The sequence below is a fragment of the Sylvia atricapilla genome, chromosome 19 (genome assembly GCF_009819655.1).
Source record: "Sylvia atricapilla isolate bSylAtr1 chromosome 19, bSylAtr1.pri, whole genome shotgun sequence".
Lineage (NCBI taxonomy): Eukaryota > Metazoa > Chordata > Aves > Passeriformes > Sylviidae > Sylvia > Sylvia atricapilla.
Genome location: NC_089158.1, coordinates 7,342,957 through 7,359,005, shown reverse-complemented (window position 1 = coordinate 7,359,005; position 16,049 = coordinate 7,342,957). Strand labels below are relative to the sequence as shown.

The 16,049-nt window shown below is 39.1% G+C and overlaps 1 protein-coding gene across 2 annotated transcripts in view; it reads left to right on the top strand.

The window, feature by feature from the left end:
• Positions 1-16,049, top strand: part of AK8 (adenylate kinase 8) — a 66,530-nt gene that overhangs the window by 3,319 nt on the left and 47,162 nt on the right. For both annotated transcript variants that reach the window (XM_066332818.1, XM_066332817.1), the window contains 4 exons: positions 3,033-3,082; positions 3,783-3,896; positions 9,462-9,530; positions 15,326-15,407. In XM_066332818.1, the coding sequence (XP_066188915.1) occupies positions 3,033-3,082; positions 3,783-3,896; positions 9,462-9,530; positions 15,326-15,407 (315 nt within the window). The remainder of the gene's footprint in view (positions 1-3,032; positions 3,083-3,782; positions 3,897-9,461; positions 9,531-15,325; positions 15,408-16,049) is intronic.

The window sequence follows — 16,049 nt, the reverse complement described above, 5'->3', positions numbered from 1 at the left end:
TGAAATGCTGCTAAATACGTTAAAGAGAAAAAAAATCAAATCCTGCAAATTGTGCCCAGCCTTTTCTGGTGCAGGCAGTGTGAATAATCAATCTGCTTTGCAGACCCATGGAAAATATGTGGAAGAATTTCCTGCAGTTTGATAGTTTGATAAAATTTCTTCACATTGGGCTAACATTTGTGCTGAAGCCCCACAGTATTATTTTAACAGAATTAGGCAGGTTTCCATCTCATGACTTCAGTGCTTAGAGGCTAAAGATAGAATTACAGCAGTTGTTTGTCAAGGGGAAAATGCTGTCTGCTTTTGGTCTGGAAAACCCTGTTAAGGAAGGAGAGGAACTCCAATTAAAATTAAAGCCTAAATGTTGTTTTAAGAATAAATTATATGGAAAATAATGTATCGGAAATGTGTAGCAGAGTTGATTTTACTTTTTGATCATGGCGGAAGGTGCTGAGTATTTAGAAGAAAAATAAACCTTATTAGACCCATCGGTGAAGTGATGAATTTTCATGATCTTGCCTTGCCTAGACAGTTTTAGCCCTAGAGAAAATTCCAAACAGAGATGTGCGGAAAAGAAGCATTGCATCTATCCCAGGTGTGAAGTTGGAAAACCTTTTTAATTGATAATAGGATTGAAAGTACTTTTAAACACATAAACAAGTCTAATGGTGATCATAGCTTACAACTGCCTCGAAAATCTTGTAGGTCCAAATGTGTGCCAAAGTGTTTTTGTTTAGGGCTCTGTGCTATTGCTCTTCCATGTGCTCCTTCTAAAAATCTTCAAGGGCCACATAAAGACTGGTAATTCTTTCATAATCGAAGATGCAAGTTTTCTACACAGTATCTTGGTCTGTGCTAATGAAAAAGGCTTTCAGGATCTGAGTGGCATTTTCTTCTTTACACTCAAACCTCTGAAGGAATGTAAAAAAAAAAATTCTGCAGGAATGTTCAATATGTATCCCGTGCTTCTCCTCTTTGACAAAGGACTTCTCTTACAAGTTAAGTAAATTTTGTTGTATTAATATTAATCACTGAACTTTTTGGATTTAAATGGAACACTGTGAGTCCAGCTGGTCTTTTGTGTTATTCCAGGATTCATTTTGTTGTTGCTAAAATCATTGTTGAATGTTAAAACTTGCTTTACTTGGACGAGTAAATCATCTAACGTGTCATCAAGACTAAATACAGAATTAAATATGATTTCTTACTGAAGAAAAAGGCATTTCCCAGAATTTCCTGCCTTCATTTAGCTGCTGCTTCGGAGCTGCAGAATTAAATAGTGGCTATTTGTTGATTGGAGGGGTTAAACATTACACCCAGTGGTGTCCTGGTTGTGCCCCCGTGTCATATGTTTGGGGAGAACGCTTTAGAGGAGTCCTACAAGTGTGCAAATGAGTAAATCAGTGAATTACACTGCCCCATCTGCTGCCAGCCACTAAGCAGAGAGAAAACCAGATTTAGTACAAAGTGAGCATTTACAGTAGCCCTGGGCAATATTAAAGCATGAGATGGTGTATATAATGGTATGTTTCGTTTTTTATCAAACGTTTGTCCAAGAAAGCTGTGTATTAAAGCTTCAATACCTAAGGGCTTTCTTGTGAATTTTAAATCATGCTCCTAGTTAAACCTCAAAAGGATCTGTGGATGGAAAGGTTTTTTGATTTTCTTTGAAGTGGTTTGAAGAAGTTGATTAGTGTTGGCACCCAAGCACTCTTTTATGACGCTGTTTATAAATAATTCCTAAGTACCGGGCTGGAGTTTCAAGGTGTTAGATTTTTAAAAAAACCCTAGGATTTAATCACATTACATTTGAAAGAAATTAGGTGATAAAAACAGCTGATGTATCCTTTTAAAGTATTTTTCTACATTGTGTACTAGTTCTGTTGCACTTGCAAGAACCAATAAGGGGGGAGTTGTTCTTAAACCTTCCAAGTCAGATAACTTTGTAAAGATGAATCTGTAATTTGGGTTTCATGTATGTTTAAAAATTGCACCTGCCCAATAACTGCTAAGTGCCTGGAAGACCTCATGAAAATACATTTCACATCCTTGCCTGTCTGGTACCATCAGACACAATCTCCCTTGGTTATCAAGAGCTGAGGAGATTTTGGGTGAGTGGATCCCTCCTCTGCTCTGACCTGTGTTACTCCCAGTAAATACTAACCAGTCCCTCCTGACTCTGATTTGGGGTTTTTTTTCCCCTGTGGTACAGGAGGAAAAAACATCAAAGCTGTTAATATAAAATGACAGTTCAAGGGATTGCAGCCCAAGGTGTATTTATGGAAAAAGTTCCAAATACTTTTCTAAGAGCGACTCCATTTTCTCTTGTTTGTCTTGCCTCTAATTCATTCCCAAGGAAGCTCAGGGCAGTAATGCCTATTGTGTTGTGTGTGTGCATTGGATTAAGAATTCCTCAGAACTGGGATGCATTTTCTGCACCTTGCCCCCTCAGAGAAAGGAGAGGGACGTGCAGCAGAGAAACACAAGAAACAGAAATGAGGAAAATTACTTTAAATGGTGACTAGAAGAATTGAAGGCAGTGCTCAAAAAGCATAGTAAGGGAGTCCTTCATTTTGCAGTATCTAAATCTTCTCTGAACCCTGACACAACCTATTTAGGTGAAACTAAAAACTGAAATATTTTTTCTTCACAAAACGTGTTAGTTCTGAATCAATATTCCAGGAAACGAAGCCAAACTCAGGTAAGGAAATGTTTGTATCTTATGGTTCACCCCCTAAACTCTCCGTGTGTTTAAATGGATTGAGATCTACATATCTCAAATATCTCTCCAAGTGGCATAGTTAGAGTGTTAATCTCATTGACCATGGAGATTAAAGGAGGACCCAGCTGGCACTGATTTTCTGTTCCCCCTTTTTTTTTTCCCAGTGGAGCCCAATCCTGAAGTCTCCACTGAGGCAGTTGAAATAATTGTTTCATGGTGGCTGCACTGATATTATCCAATAGAAGAGTGGGAAACTGGTTGAGATTTTTGCTATTCTGCATCTTGACATTTGCATATCCTTGTTCCATAGCTCCAAGAATTTGTGTCCTTGGTCCACCTGCTTCTGGGAAAACTACAGTTGTGAGTACCTTACCCTCAGTGTTGTAGCACTTCCCACTCACTTTATTACTTTCTGCTGAGCTCAGAATTTTGGAGAATTTTATTCTGGGAAAAGAATTTTGAGATTTATCCAAGTGATAGATGAGTACAAGACAAATTAAAGAGTGTCATTCCTGAGAGATACACCTGAGGCTATTACACTTCAGGTTAAATATTTTCAAGTGAGGTCTGTGAGAACTCACTCAAGTAGTGAAACTGCTGGAATGCAACAGAATTCTCCCTGCCTTGTTTTCCCAGCCTTTTAGCAGGACTAATTAGTCTGGGGGAAGTAAGATAATTACACATTTGTGGTGTTGTCTTGCTGTGAATTGCTCCATTTGCATGGTCAGTTGTCTCCTGTCCACTGGCACTGCTTAAATGCAAAGGTCAGGGTTGCATTTGAACCTCAGAATCCGCAGATGATGCTGGTGAGGGCATTGTAGGAAGAATGTTTCCTTCTTTAAATTGTTTGAAGGTACAGGAGATGAAAAAGCCATTATTCAAAGCTGGATACTCTTGAACATCTTTATAGGAAACTATTTAAAGTTGCTTACATACTTAAATGTCTGTATACTTCAATGTATGGCCAGGAAAGCTCTGTCTTTCTGCAGCCTTCTGAAAAAAAACATTGCTTCATTTTCTTTCCAAATATTTCAACCTGTATTTTTTTTTCTCCCCTCAGGCAATGTGGCTTTGTAAACATTTCAATGCCATACGTGTCTCTCAGGAGACTTTGTTATTCAAGGAAGTATTAATGCAGACAGAGGAAGCAAAGGCATATAAAGAAAGAAACCAGGTGTGTAAGAGAATATAATAACAGTTGTTCTCGTGTCACAGAACAGGAATTATGTGGCATTCCCATGATTTCCACTGCTGAGTTGAGCAGATGAGAGTAAAGATTCTCTTCTCTCTGTGTTGTACCTCGGTGTCAGGACACAGAACAAGGGCAGGAGAGGGAGACAATGCAAAGTAATGGAGGTTTTGAAAATATTTACCTTGAAACAAGCAGCAGAACTGGGAAAAATCCAGGAATACACAATCCAGTTTAAAGAATGGTTCATTCTATTATTCAACACAGTGTCTTCTATCTGGGCATGTTTGATAATCTTGATAAAATAAGCATTAATCTCTGAGGTCTCCTTTGGTACAAAATGCTCTGGAAAATATGTACACAAAGAACTTTTTTTGATCTGACAGTGCTACTTAGTTGTGCGTGCTTGATTTCTCTGTAGCATGACACAAATAACTTACTTGGTGCATTAACTCAAAAGGAGGATGACAATCCAGTGAGTTCCTGACAGCCCTGGAAGCTCTCAAGCTGAGGCAGGAGCAGCTGACTCAGACGGTTGAATTTCTCCCAATTCTGTGTATCTGAGTTTCTCCCATCAGATTTTTAAATCCATTCATTGTGGGCATCTTAATTGATGTTCAAAGGAGTTGGTCCAAAGAACGTTTTTTTTCCAGGTGTCATGACTCCCAGGATTAGTTGTTCAGTATTGTAATTAATTGTCTTTTTAATAAAAATTAGTGACAGTTTGGAAGAATACATTGAAAGGTTATCTTGAATGCAGAGAAGCATCTGATTCCTGCCTTTTTGGCTGATTCCTTTCTCCCATGTCAAGGCATTCCATGAGAGATGGAATGGAAGAAGTCTGAGTTTTTTGTGACCTTCTCTAAGAAGCCCACTAGTTCGAGTTTCTATTTTGTCCCTTATCACCCATTTTCATAAAATTGAAGCAATTCCCTATCTGTGGGAATAAATTCAATTTAGACTTGGGATTGGCCAACAGATTTGTAATTTACTGAGATGGCAGATGTGTGATACACAGATTAGGGGCTTTTTCCTTAGAAAATTAGACTAAAATATTGTTTATCAAAATTGAATAAAATACTGGATTAGTGAATGCAGTTTGGAGATGCCTCAAGTAGCACACTTCAAGATCTGAGAGGAAAGAGTTCATTGAACTCCCTGAACTCACTGGCAAAAATGTTTGCATTTGGCTGGGGTGATACAGAATTATTCTTACTGAGAATATGTACTTTGAAATCTTAGTTCTAATTACTGAAGATTGTTTTGATAGGTTCATAAATTTATACTTGGAGGGGGAGAATTTAAAACAAAAATTCCCTTTGGTTTAATTACTGTAATTATTAACATATTTCAGACTATACAGATGCACTTTCAAGGGTGTCCTTTTGGGCTTATTTGATTTAAAAAGATGGATGGTGTGGAAGATGAAAGTCAAAAATGTCAAGGCTAATCAGGTAGTGAGGAGGGCCTGCAGAGCAGAGGCTGCTGGTGGTTCAGCACTGTGCAGTTTGCCTTTGGGTTTGATTTTTCACACCCTAGGAGGAGGTTTTCACTAAATAATTTTGTTCTTTTATGTGAGTTTGTTGCTTCGAATGTAACTCCTAGAATTAGAGAGGAACTCCTGGGTTCCTCTAGGTTGGGATGTCTGCTCAGGAGCACAACAAGAGCTGTGTACATGAGTTTGGGTAGAACCAGGGCATTAAAAATGTAGTCCTGGCCAGTTTAATAAATGGAGAAGAGGAGAAGCAGGAGCTAAGACTGGGGTTTTTGGAGAGTCTGGTGTGAAGATCATAAACACAATTTAATGTCGTTTCTCACATCTAAGGCTACTGTGGCTGCATTAACCCCTGAGCCAGAGGTTGAGCAGTTTGAGGTCACTTGGCCACTGTCACTGGACCTGGGCAAATGCTGCAAAAAGCTCTGCAAATGTTTGTTCACGTATTTTACCTACTCATCTTTAGCCAAGCTTTCATCTCTTTAGTGTTCACCCATTAAAGCATTTGGGTTTTCCTAGCACAGGAAGCCATGGAAGGCATATTTAAAATCCATGATAACTCTCTGAAGCTCCATTTTTCAGGTTGGACAAGCAATCATTCACCCACACATACCTGGCCACTTACTAATGAGCACAGCTCAGGTACTGAATTTTAAATATTGAGTGTTCAAAGCAAAATGTGATCATTTTGCATGTAAAAATACTCCAAAAAGAAGTCAAATATTTTTGAATATTCAGTAAATTGAAGAACCACAAGCTACCAATAAATATTCCATGAACAGAAAAAGAGGCTACATTTTTGGATAAATCATTGCAAATTATTCCCTCATCTCTAGTTATTATAATGTTAAGAGGAAGCATCTTCAGGTGTTCCTATAGTGAAGTCTAATGATGAGCTATTGCGTGTTTCACTTTTCCTGTTAACTGGATGAAATAAGAAGCTGAAACAACTGTGGTAATTGTGGGTTTGTGGGATGGGTGTGCTCTTTATGCTACACTAAATTGCAGTTAAGGTGTTTGCATAATACTTAATAACTTAAAACTGCTCCAGAGTTGTGTCACATCCCTGTGCTTTTTAAAAAGAAATAAAAGAGAAGAGGAAAAAAAAAATCCAAGGCATCCTTAACTATGCATGGTCAGCATTCCAATCTGTTCCAGGGTAAGCCATTCTGAAGGAACAAAAAGAAACTGTTCAGTTTTGTGTATCCACAAAAGACCAGCCTTTCAGATAAATGTGTATTTATCTGAACAAACTAAATGTGAACATTTATGTTACTCAGGAACCTGAAGTAAATTTCTTCAAACTTGATTGCTGTTTTCTCCGAGGTGCCAACTTGGAGAAGCCAGAAGCTTTTAGCTGCAGCTGTTTTCAGAGCAAATATATCCAAAACTTCCAAGAAAAATGTCTACTGAAAAATCTCCCCTACAAAAATAGTGTGGGAATTCTATGAAAGGGGAAATGAAATATAACTCTGAGTAGATCAAGCGTGGAAATTGAAGTATGATGTTCCTGAAATAACATGGAATATTTAAAATTAATCATGAGCAGGTACAATTTTTCAACAAATATGGACATAGTGATTATGTAGAAAGTGATAGTGATATGGAGAAAGTGACATGGATAGAAAAGTGGTGTGAACATGACCAAAATCCCACAGCTGTGTTTCCTTTACCTGCCCCAAGTGTTGGGACAGCTCGCTGGGTAAGGTGTGGTTTGGCTGTTATCAAATGTGTGTCACTGTCACACATTTCATCAATTATTGCAGAATTCTGGGAAGTGCAATCCCATCTACCAGGCTCACCATATAGTTATGTGTTTATGAGAGATAAATTATAAATGGGCTACCTGATATGTACCAGATATCCTGATTTCTAGTGGAATAATTAGGCATTCTGCGAGCAGCCTATTGAAAATGATTTTGTAGGCCACTGCTCAGTGGGAAGAAAACTGCCCAGGAAATGAGACTGGAATTGAGCCACAGAGAGCAGAAGGAGCTAAAACCCTGAAATACCTGAATGTGTGTCCTTGATTGTTTCTGTGCAACAAACCCCGCTCCAAAGACAGGAGCAGGAACACCACTGCACGGAGAGAAGCGAGGATAAATTTGGTTTAAATTGGTTTGGCAAGGAGAACAGAGCAGCCCCCCCAGCAGCCTGCAGCCTGTTTTGACATGACACATGAAAGGAGCAGGCAGGCCCTGGCTGTCCCTGGGAGCAGCGTGGTGCCCCTTTGGAAGGTGACAGGTTCCAGCAGCGAGGGGCTGCAGGAGGCTCTGACAAAGCACCCTGGGGACCTGCTGACTCTCAGCAAACACTGCAATTTCCTCCCCTCCTTCTCTGCTACCTGCTTGAGCCTTGTCTCACACACGGCTGATGTGAGGAGAGGCACTGAGAGCTGGGCACAAAAGAGAGAAACAAAAGCAAACCTTGCCTGGGCTGGTCCACCTGGGCTCTTCTGTGTGTTCTGGAGCACTTTCTCCACCCTCCTTCAAAGTGCCTTCTGTGGGACCATTTCCACCACTCCTTGTGAAATTGTTTCATCATCTAACAAAGATGATTTTATGAAATCTTCCCACATCATCAGCCACGTTTTTTCATTGTATGAATTGATGTTCAAAGGAGTTGCTCCAAAGAATGTTTTTGCCAGGTGCCATGACTCCCAGGATTAGTTAATCAGTAATGTAATTAATTGTCTTATTAAAGCACAATTGTCTAATTATTAAAAATTAGTGGCATTTAGGTTGGAAAAATATGTAGATTGGAAAAATATGTTGAAAGGTTATCTTGAATACAGAGAAGCATCTAATTCCTGCCCTATCTACCTCTCCAAGCCTGTAGAAATGCTCCTTTTCAGTTTTATACCCTTCAGATTGATTAGGAAAAAGACAATATATGGAGCTAAATGGAACAGACAGTCAAGCTCACATTGTTAAGTGAAAGATAATTTATTTTAATTGAGAGGTAAAGAATCTGATTGCAGGTTGGTTTTTTTTTTTTGTTTTGTTTTGTTTGTTTTTTTTTTTTTTTTTTTTTTTTTTTCCTGGGTATTCATTTTACCAATAATGATGAATGAATAAGACAAGGCATTTAGTGAAATGATTAATGGCTATTATGAGCTGCATGGACAGAAGTTTAGGCTTTGAGTTAAACTGGCTAACACAGAGTTTAACCAAGTTCAGCATAGAATGAAAGCCTAAATTAGCAAGATAATGAAGCAAATTCTTACTAGAAGGAAAGGAGAGTATTGCTGATTTCTTGTCAGGAAACCAAATACAGTGGAAGAAATGTTGAGAGGTGTTAATCTGTATAGGAACTTTGGTCTTCTGTCATGTAGCAAATAGCTTCTTTCAAAACATCTCTGAAGGTGAACAAAATAGCAGTCACAGAACTAAATAGCACTTTGAAAATATTGGCAGATGCAGTTTCCATCCCATTTCACAGTCCTGAGTTTAAAAATAAACTAAGTTCAACTATACAGTATATTTTAAATAAACCTTTTGGATGATGAGAGTTGCTCAAAGCTATGAAACAGATGTCCTGAAAATCAGTCTCTTTGTGTTATTTGCTCAATGTCTGAGGTTTTGTTTGTGTCACTGAGAGCCAGCAGGTCCCTGGTGCTGAGCCCTCAGTCACATGGAGCAGTCGAGGGTCAGATCCTTGTGGTTAAAAGGTTTTAACCTTGTGGTTAAAAGGCTGCTTTGTGGATGTGATGTTCTTCTGGATCCCTTTGCAGGTCCAATGTGTGTGTCAGTGTGCAGAACTTGGCACTGCTTCCACATCAGTGTGCAAACCCCCATGGATATTCATGCTCTGTGCTCAGCTTCACTTTAACACTGATTTTCGTGCCCTTATTAACTCTTTGTCATTAACTCATGTTAATGACCCGGGACTCGCACGGAATTATTTATTTCTTTATTTCCAAGAAAACATCTCACTTCACCTTTACCCACAACGTGCCTGCATGGTAAAATTCCTTTTGAACTCAATTGTGAATATTCAGGGGTTTTTGTTTTTTTTTTTTTTCCTTTTTTTTTTTTTTTTTTTTCTTTCTTTAGAAAATTCCCAACGCGCTTTGGGCCAATCTGATCCAGGAACGTCTGTCAAACGTGGACTGCATCAAACAAGTAAGAATTGCTCCTCAGAGGGTCGGTGGATAAGCACTTACACAACTCGTGCCTGGTACTTAGCATTCCAAGTCCTGAGCAGAGCAGGGAATGGGGGCAAATCATCGGGGCTCCCGAGCCGGTTTCTTTCTTGAACATCAGCGGAGGGAGTTTGGAGCTTTATTAACAGGATAAAGGGGAGGATGAGAGTATGCATATGCTAATCTTGCAGCACAGACATGATCAAAGGCTGAACAAGCAGAGCTTTGTTGATTGCCTGGGGCAACTGGCAGAGATGGAGTGGACAAAACAGATAAACAGCAAATAGATAGAAATCGATATTGTGTAAGGTTTGGGCTCTTCTTGAGGAAAGGGGAGGGAAAGAGTCTCAGCGTTAGTAATTTCAATTTTATTTATTTCTCGTCGTGTCTTTTTTTTTTTTCTTCCTGTGTTAGGAAACACTGCACTTGAATGTATTGTCTTCTGGGGAATAATTAATATGTTCACTCTTAGCTTACACAAAGAGGCAGCTGAATAGGTTTAGTTGTGTTCAATTCTCTGGGATCCCTTGTTTTTTGTCTCGTGTTTCATCATCTGAGAGACTGAAAATGATTTTTTTTGATCCTTAGAAAGAAAAAGTAAAGGGATTTGCAGAAATCGTAAACGGTATCAACTTTTTTTCATAAAATACTGCAGACCTTTCCTCTATAATTGACCTATTAATGTTGAATTTGCAAAGTAGAATTAAACTTTTGCATTGCTTTTCACTGTGGTTGAATTATATGGATCTGTCTGGTTTTCCTTGAAGGTCTTTTTAGCTCAACTATTTTACTTCATTTTAACTCATTATAGTTACTTAGCACTCCTGATTATAGATGGGGTAACATTTAATGTATTGTTTTCTCTGTAGTAAATCCATACAGGACTTAGGCCCTTCAGCTGGCAGGAGAACCTGTTTAAAACCACACACGATATACACTGTCTTGTTGATTTTTGTGGTATTTTTAGTTCTTTTTATAACAAGAGCTCTAAAACCTCTCAAAAATGCTCATTTTTTCACATAGGTCTCTTTCCCTGATCAAAAGAACAGATGTTTTCAACAGCTACTTTTCCCAGTGTTTGTTAAAGTGAGTTTTACTGTCAGTGTAGAAGCAAAATCCATCACTCTCCACAGGCTGCATCCACCTTATTTTCCATCTTTTTTTCCCTGTGCTTTCTATAATTGTTGGCATGGCTTTAGTTCTCCTGTCAATAATGAGGGAAGGATCTCTCAGTGAGTTATTTTAGGTATTAGGTCATGTATGAGTGAGGTGACAAGATGGTTAAAATGCCAACAGCTGCACAGAGTCCTGCCTGCATTTTATGTTCCTGTTGTTTTCACCAGCAGCACTGAATCAGTGCTGGGTGTCTTACAGAACCTGGGGGGAAAAAAAACCTTTATGAAGCTTCCCTGACATTCAGCAAGAATGGAGTGGATGTTATCAACCTAGCTGAGGTTTCAGCTGGTTTTAGGGAAAACACAATTTGTTTTTTTCAAAGGTGTGATGGTTATTAAAAATCTTTACATTAATAGACAGACAAACACACACACAAAGTGACCACAAATTATTTTCTCCTTTGAAAGGGAATCTGTGCATTTTAAGAGTAATATTTTCTGTGTGTAACTCCAAATAGAATTAATGCCGTAGGGTTTTTACACCACTGACCAGATTTATGCCATTTCTTTCAAAACATGAGTCAGCATGTTTTCCCTGAAAATGTTCCTAGATTAAGAGCAGCATGTTGGACCACAGTACCACCAGCTGTTTGTTTTATTTCTCCTTGTGGTGTCATTGGCTTGGCATTAATTGTACAGCTTTCATCCCACTGACAGTAGGAATACAGGATTTTTTGTGCCGTTGTTTTGACACTCACAGGTTTATAGATGTCACTGGCATTCTCTAAGGAGAACATTTTTATTGATCAACAGCTCTGCTGAGGCCCTGTGTTATGTGTTCTTCCAACACAAACGTAGTCAGGGCTGCGAGGGATCAGGTGGGGAGGTCTTGCAGCACACACAGGAAACTTATTGCAAACATTATGTTCTAGGCTGGCACTTTGTGAGGCTGATTTTTCAGAGAGAATTTTTATCTTGCAGGGTTAGCACAGCTTGGCTGCAGCCCCTCTGACTGCTGGGGTTGTGGAGGGAATTCGTGGAGCTGGAGAAAGCCAGCAGAGAGAGATTGCTCAGGATGTGTTTGACAGAGAGAGCTGAGCCACCTTTCTGAAGGCTCAGGATCTTCAGAAACTAAGATGAGGCCAGTGATTCACACAAGGAGTGGCAGAATGACTTGAGATTGGTGGGTTTTTGTGGCTGGCCTTGAAAGTGAAGGCAAAGAGAGCAATGGCTCTGTTTTTACCTTGATTGGTTCTGTTTGGTTTTCCCTTGGTAGTTAAAGGTCATGATGTTTTCCTCTGTGAAACTCCATGCAAAGAAAGTGATGGTACAAAGATTTATTCAGGGAGAGAATCTGCCCATTGACCACATTTTCTGTTTTCTGAGAAGAATGGAACTTTTAAAAACATCTCTGCACCTTACTCAACTGGCAGAACTAATGTGGGGCACAAGAGGCTCTTTTCTAATGGGAAATTTGGCAAGGTTTGAGCTTTTTCCATCATCCACACTGCTCATGTTGATGGACTGTGAGAGTGGGTTGTCAATATTTCTACTGCACTCCTCAGTCTGCCATGCTCTGAAAATCTCCAGAATTTTAGATCCATACTGGCAAAGCTATTACTGATATTATTTTTTTTGTGTGTGTGTGTTATTTTCTGACCCCTTTATATATTTGGGAGTGAAAACCATGTAATACTTATTCAAAACCTCTGAATAATAATGTGGAAAAACTGTTGTGATTACTTATTTTCCTAAAAACCACTGTATTCATGACCTTTGTGCTTCTAGCTGAGATTTTTTTCTCATATGCCACATAATTCAGCATTGTTTCTTTCTGCCGTTTCTTTATTCAAAGGCAGTGTCAATGTTGGATTTGGTAATTAAAAAAAATATATATATGGAGGATGTACAGGTCAAATAACAGGAGGGAACTTGAATACCCAAGTCATTATTATTGTGGTGGAGAGTGGGAAAGTCTGTAGGCTTGGTATCATGGCTGAGAGAACTGCCAGACAAGTGGGGAGATTTCCATTTGGGAATGACCTTGAGCATTTCCTTTTCTCCAGATTCCTGAAGTCTGGAGAGGAAAGTGATGGCTTTGAAAGCCCTTCTTGCTGCTGGTTTCTCAGCATGGCCTGGGTCTCTGAGGAGCAGCTCACCTGGCATTAAGGCAGCAGCAGAATCTCTGTTTACAGGGTTCCTGTGAGAAAGGTGGGAGGTTCCCAGCTGGAAGAGAAGGAGCAGTGACCACGTAGTGCAGTCACCATGGAATTTCTCACTTTTAGCCTTTGTTCCACCTTGGATGTGATAGGGTGCAATCCAAGCCTGGATAGAAGGTTACTGCTGTCAAGAACCAAAAATAGATGGCTTCTTAAGGAAACAAATTTACCATGTGAAGTTACTAATTACACTTCAATGATAGTCAGGAGGGCAAAAAAAGACCAATGCTTGCATAAAGCATGATAGGCATATTATAAGTCAGGTCTTGCTCTGCTGTGTCTTGCTTCCTCTTGCTCCGTTCCCAAGCCACACTCACTTTTTTTTTTTTTTTCCCTTTTCTTTCTTTTTTTCTTTCTTTTTTTTTTTTTTTTTTTTTTTTTTTTTATTTTATCTGTGACATCTGCTTGGAGCTTGTCCCTCCTGTGATAGCACACTACTTGCAGCTGTTCAGACCTCCAGCTCCGAGCTGTGCATGGGGTGCCCTGAGCATACGGCCTTTTTGATGTGTGATAAAACAGAACCGAGCCACTGGGGGTATGGAGAGGGAATGCAGCAGAATATCAATAAACCTGTTCTGAACAAAGCTGCAGCTCTGTGCTGGAATAGACATTTCACTGAAGTGTCAAGTAGATGGATAATATATTCTAATTAGGGACTGACTGATACCCTGCAACTCGGAGACCTTTGGAGATCAGCTCCAAAATGCTCACTGGTTTTGTACTGTGTGTTGATTTTGCATTTGTTTAATGCTTTAAAAATATATTTTCTGCAGGAAGCTATTTATTGAGCTTTGTTTTCCTAAAAAAGCCAAAACTTTTCGCTATAAAATTGCTTATTGCCAGTTTTAAGGACCTTTGAAATTTGTGTGTAAACCCCTTGAAGTTTGTTGTGGACTGTTAAAAGTATGGATTGTGGATTGTTATAGTGATATTTCTACTGCCTGTTGCACATTATGTGATTTGAGCCATAAGCAATACTGACCTCAGGTTTTATGGGGTGAGTTTTTTTCCATTTGTTTTGTCATAGTATCTAAAAACATTGTACTCAGAGTGGAGAAAATAAACCAGATTTGTAGTCTGTGTAAATTGGCATCGATTTGTTTGCCTCAGAGCTCAGATGCCATTTTTTTCCCTAGAAGATCTGGGCCTGTATATATATATATATATATTGTACACAGTATATTGCAAACTAGTGCTGAAGTTCCTGGCATAGCACTACAAACACTGTGCAGCTTTGCCTTCTGCAAGTCCCAAGGGATAGATTGATTTCTCAGCACCTGTGTGACCTTAGCCAGTGGTTCATTCTAATTTGGCAGAGCAAACACTGGGAGTGGCAAAAATGGCTTGCAGTTACTTGAGTCTTGTATTTTCTACATCTGTCAGCAGGATGACATGTGCCTGAAACCAGGCTAATTAAGGAATTTTAAATAGTCTGCTCTATTTTCTTGTGTAATTGGAATGGCCCATTCCTTCCCACAGAAGTCCTGGAGATAGATTTCCCTGAAGAACCTTTGGACCCCACACTGACAGAACACCAGATTTATATGGGAGATGATAATGATTGCCAGCTAATGCAATATTAAAATATCTCCTTTATTTCAGCACGAAGATGGCTCCCAGATTTACTGCGCTATCACAAAGTTATTTTGAGGGATGGGATATAACAGCACGGACTTGTGTGCTCAGGCAACTAACAGATAAATTAGGGAGAGTTCAGAAGATTCAGGCTTGAGCCTGGGAAGTGGATTAGATTTCAGATACTGCATCAGACAAAAACTGAGTGAGGCTGCAGCTCTCCGATGGTATTTCACAGATCTGTAAATGTTTTTTTAAAGATGCTCAATCCAACACTTAGCTGGCTATAACAAGGACTTAAGGGAGCAAAAGGCTCTTTTTTCTTTTTTCTTTCTTTTGCTCTGTTGCTTCATTAGCTCTGGGAACACTGGTTCCATTACTGTGAGTTTTCCTGTATAATTTAAGAAAATAATGAAAGCGTGCATATTTTCCTCAGTATCCTTGGCATTAAATCTGTCTTTAGATTTGTTTAGCTCCTTTTTTTTTTATGTAAAAAAAGTCCACTCAGTGTGGGCTGGTATCCTTTTGAATATTTCAAAACTGTAGAAATTGTTTGGGGTTGTTTTTATTCAAGAGAGAAGTTGGTTTGTTTTTAATTTTAAGATTGAAACATGAAAAAAACCCCAAAACATTGCTACAGTCCATAAGTTCCCATTGCTGTATGGCAGTGGAATCAGTGCAGGCATTTCACAAAAATATCAGTGCTCCATGTTTGCTTTCTTCTCTCACAAATATCCATGAGAAATGCTGTGCCATGGAGAGATCAGAATGAGGTAATTGTTGTGTAAATAGCACTGAGCTTAAGTATGAATTTTGGGGTTTTTCTCTTCCAGGATCAATAACTGCTTCATGTTTTTGTTCAATAGGGATGGATTTTGGAAGGCTTCCCTGAAAATCAGGAGCAGGCATGGATGCTGCAATCATCTGGCATTTTTCCTAGGCATGTTGGTAAGCAGTACAAGGTTTGTGTGTGATTGCATCCAGGAGGAAAGACTTGAAGGGTTTGTCCCAAAAAGTCCTCAATAAATTCAAAACCAATGCTGGAGAAAGAGTCACCAGACAGCAGAATATTTCAGTAGGGTTGAAAGCCTGAAGTAATAACCTGGTCACACCCTTTTTTCCTTCCACGATGTCAGAGCTCTGTAAATTCCAGACCCTACACCAAGTGGTTTTAAGCAGCTACAAGTAGCTTTGCTCCTGACTTCCATCCCTAAAAATCAGCTTTTATCCTCAGACTAAACCAGTTCCTCATGTACTAAACACAAATTTATGCTTCTTTTGAATTAGGGAATGTAAATTTGACTACATGAAGTGAAAACATGATGACTTTAAGCTTGACCTTTCAGATGGGGTTGGATTCTGGCTGTTTTGGGGTGGAATGTTTTACTAGACAAGATCTTGCCATACAGGAGAAGCCATTTGTCCCAAATTATAGTTAAAGGACCTACTTAGAATATAAAAAATTACTTCAATTGTGCAGAATGCAGTGTGAGATGATAAGTGCAGAACTTGCCAGTGCACAGTGAATAGAATTTATCCAACTTGATGAATTGTCACTTTGGATTTGATTTGGATGATATTCAACTGTTA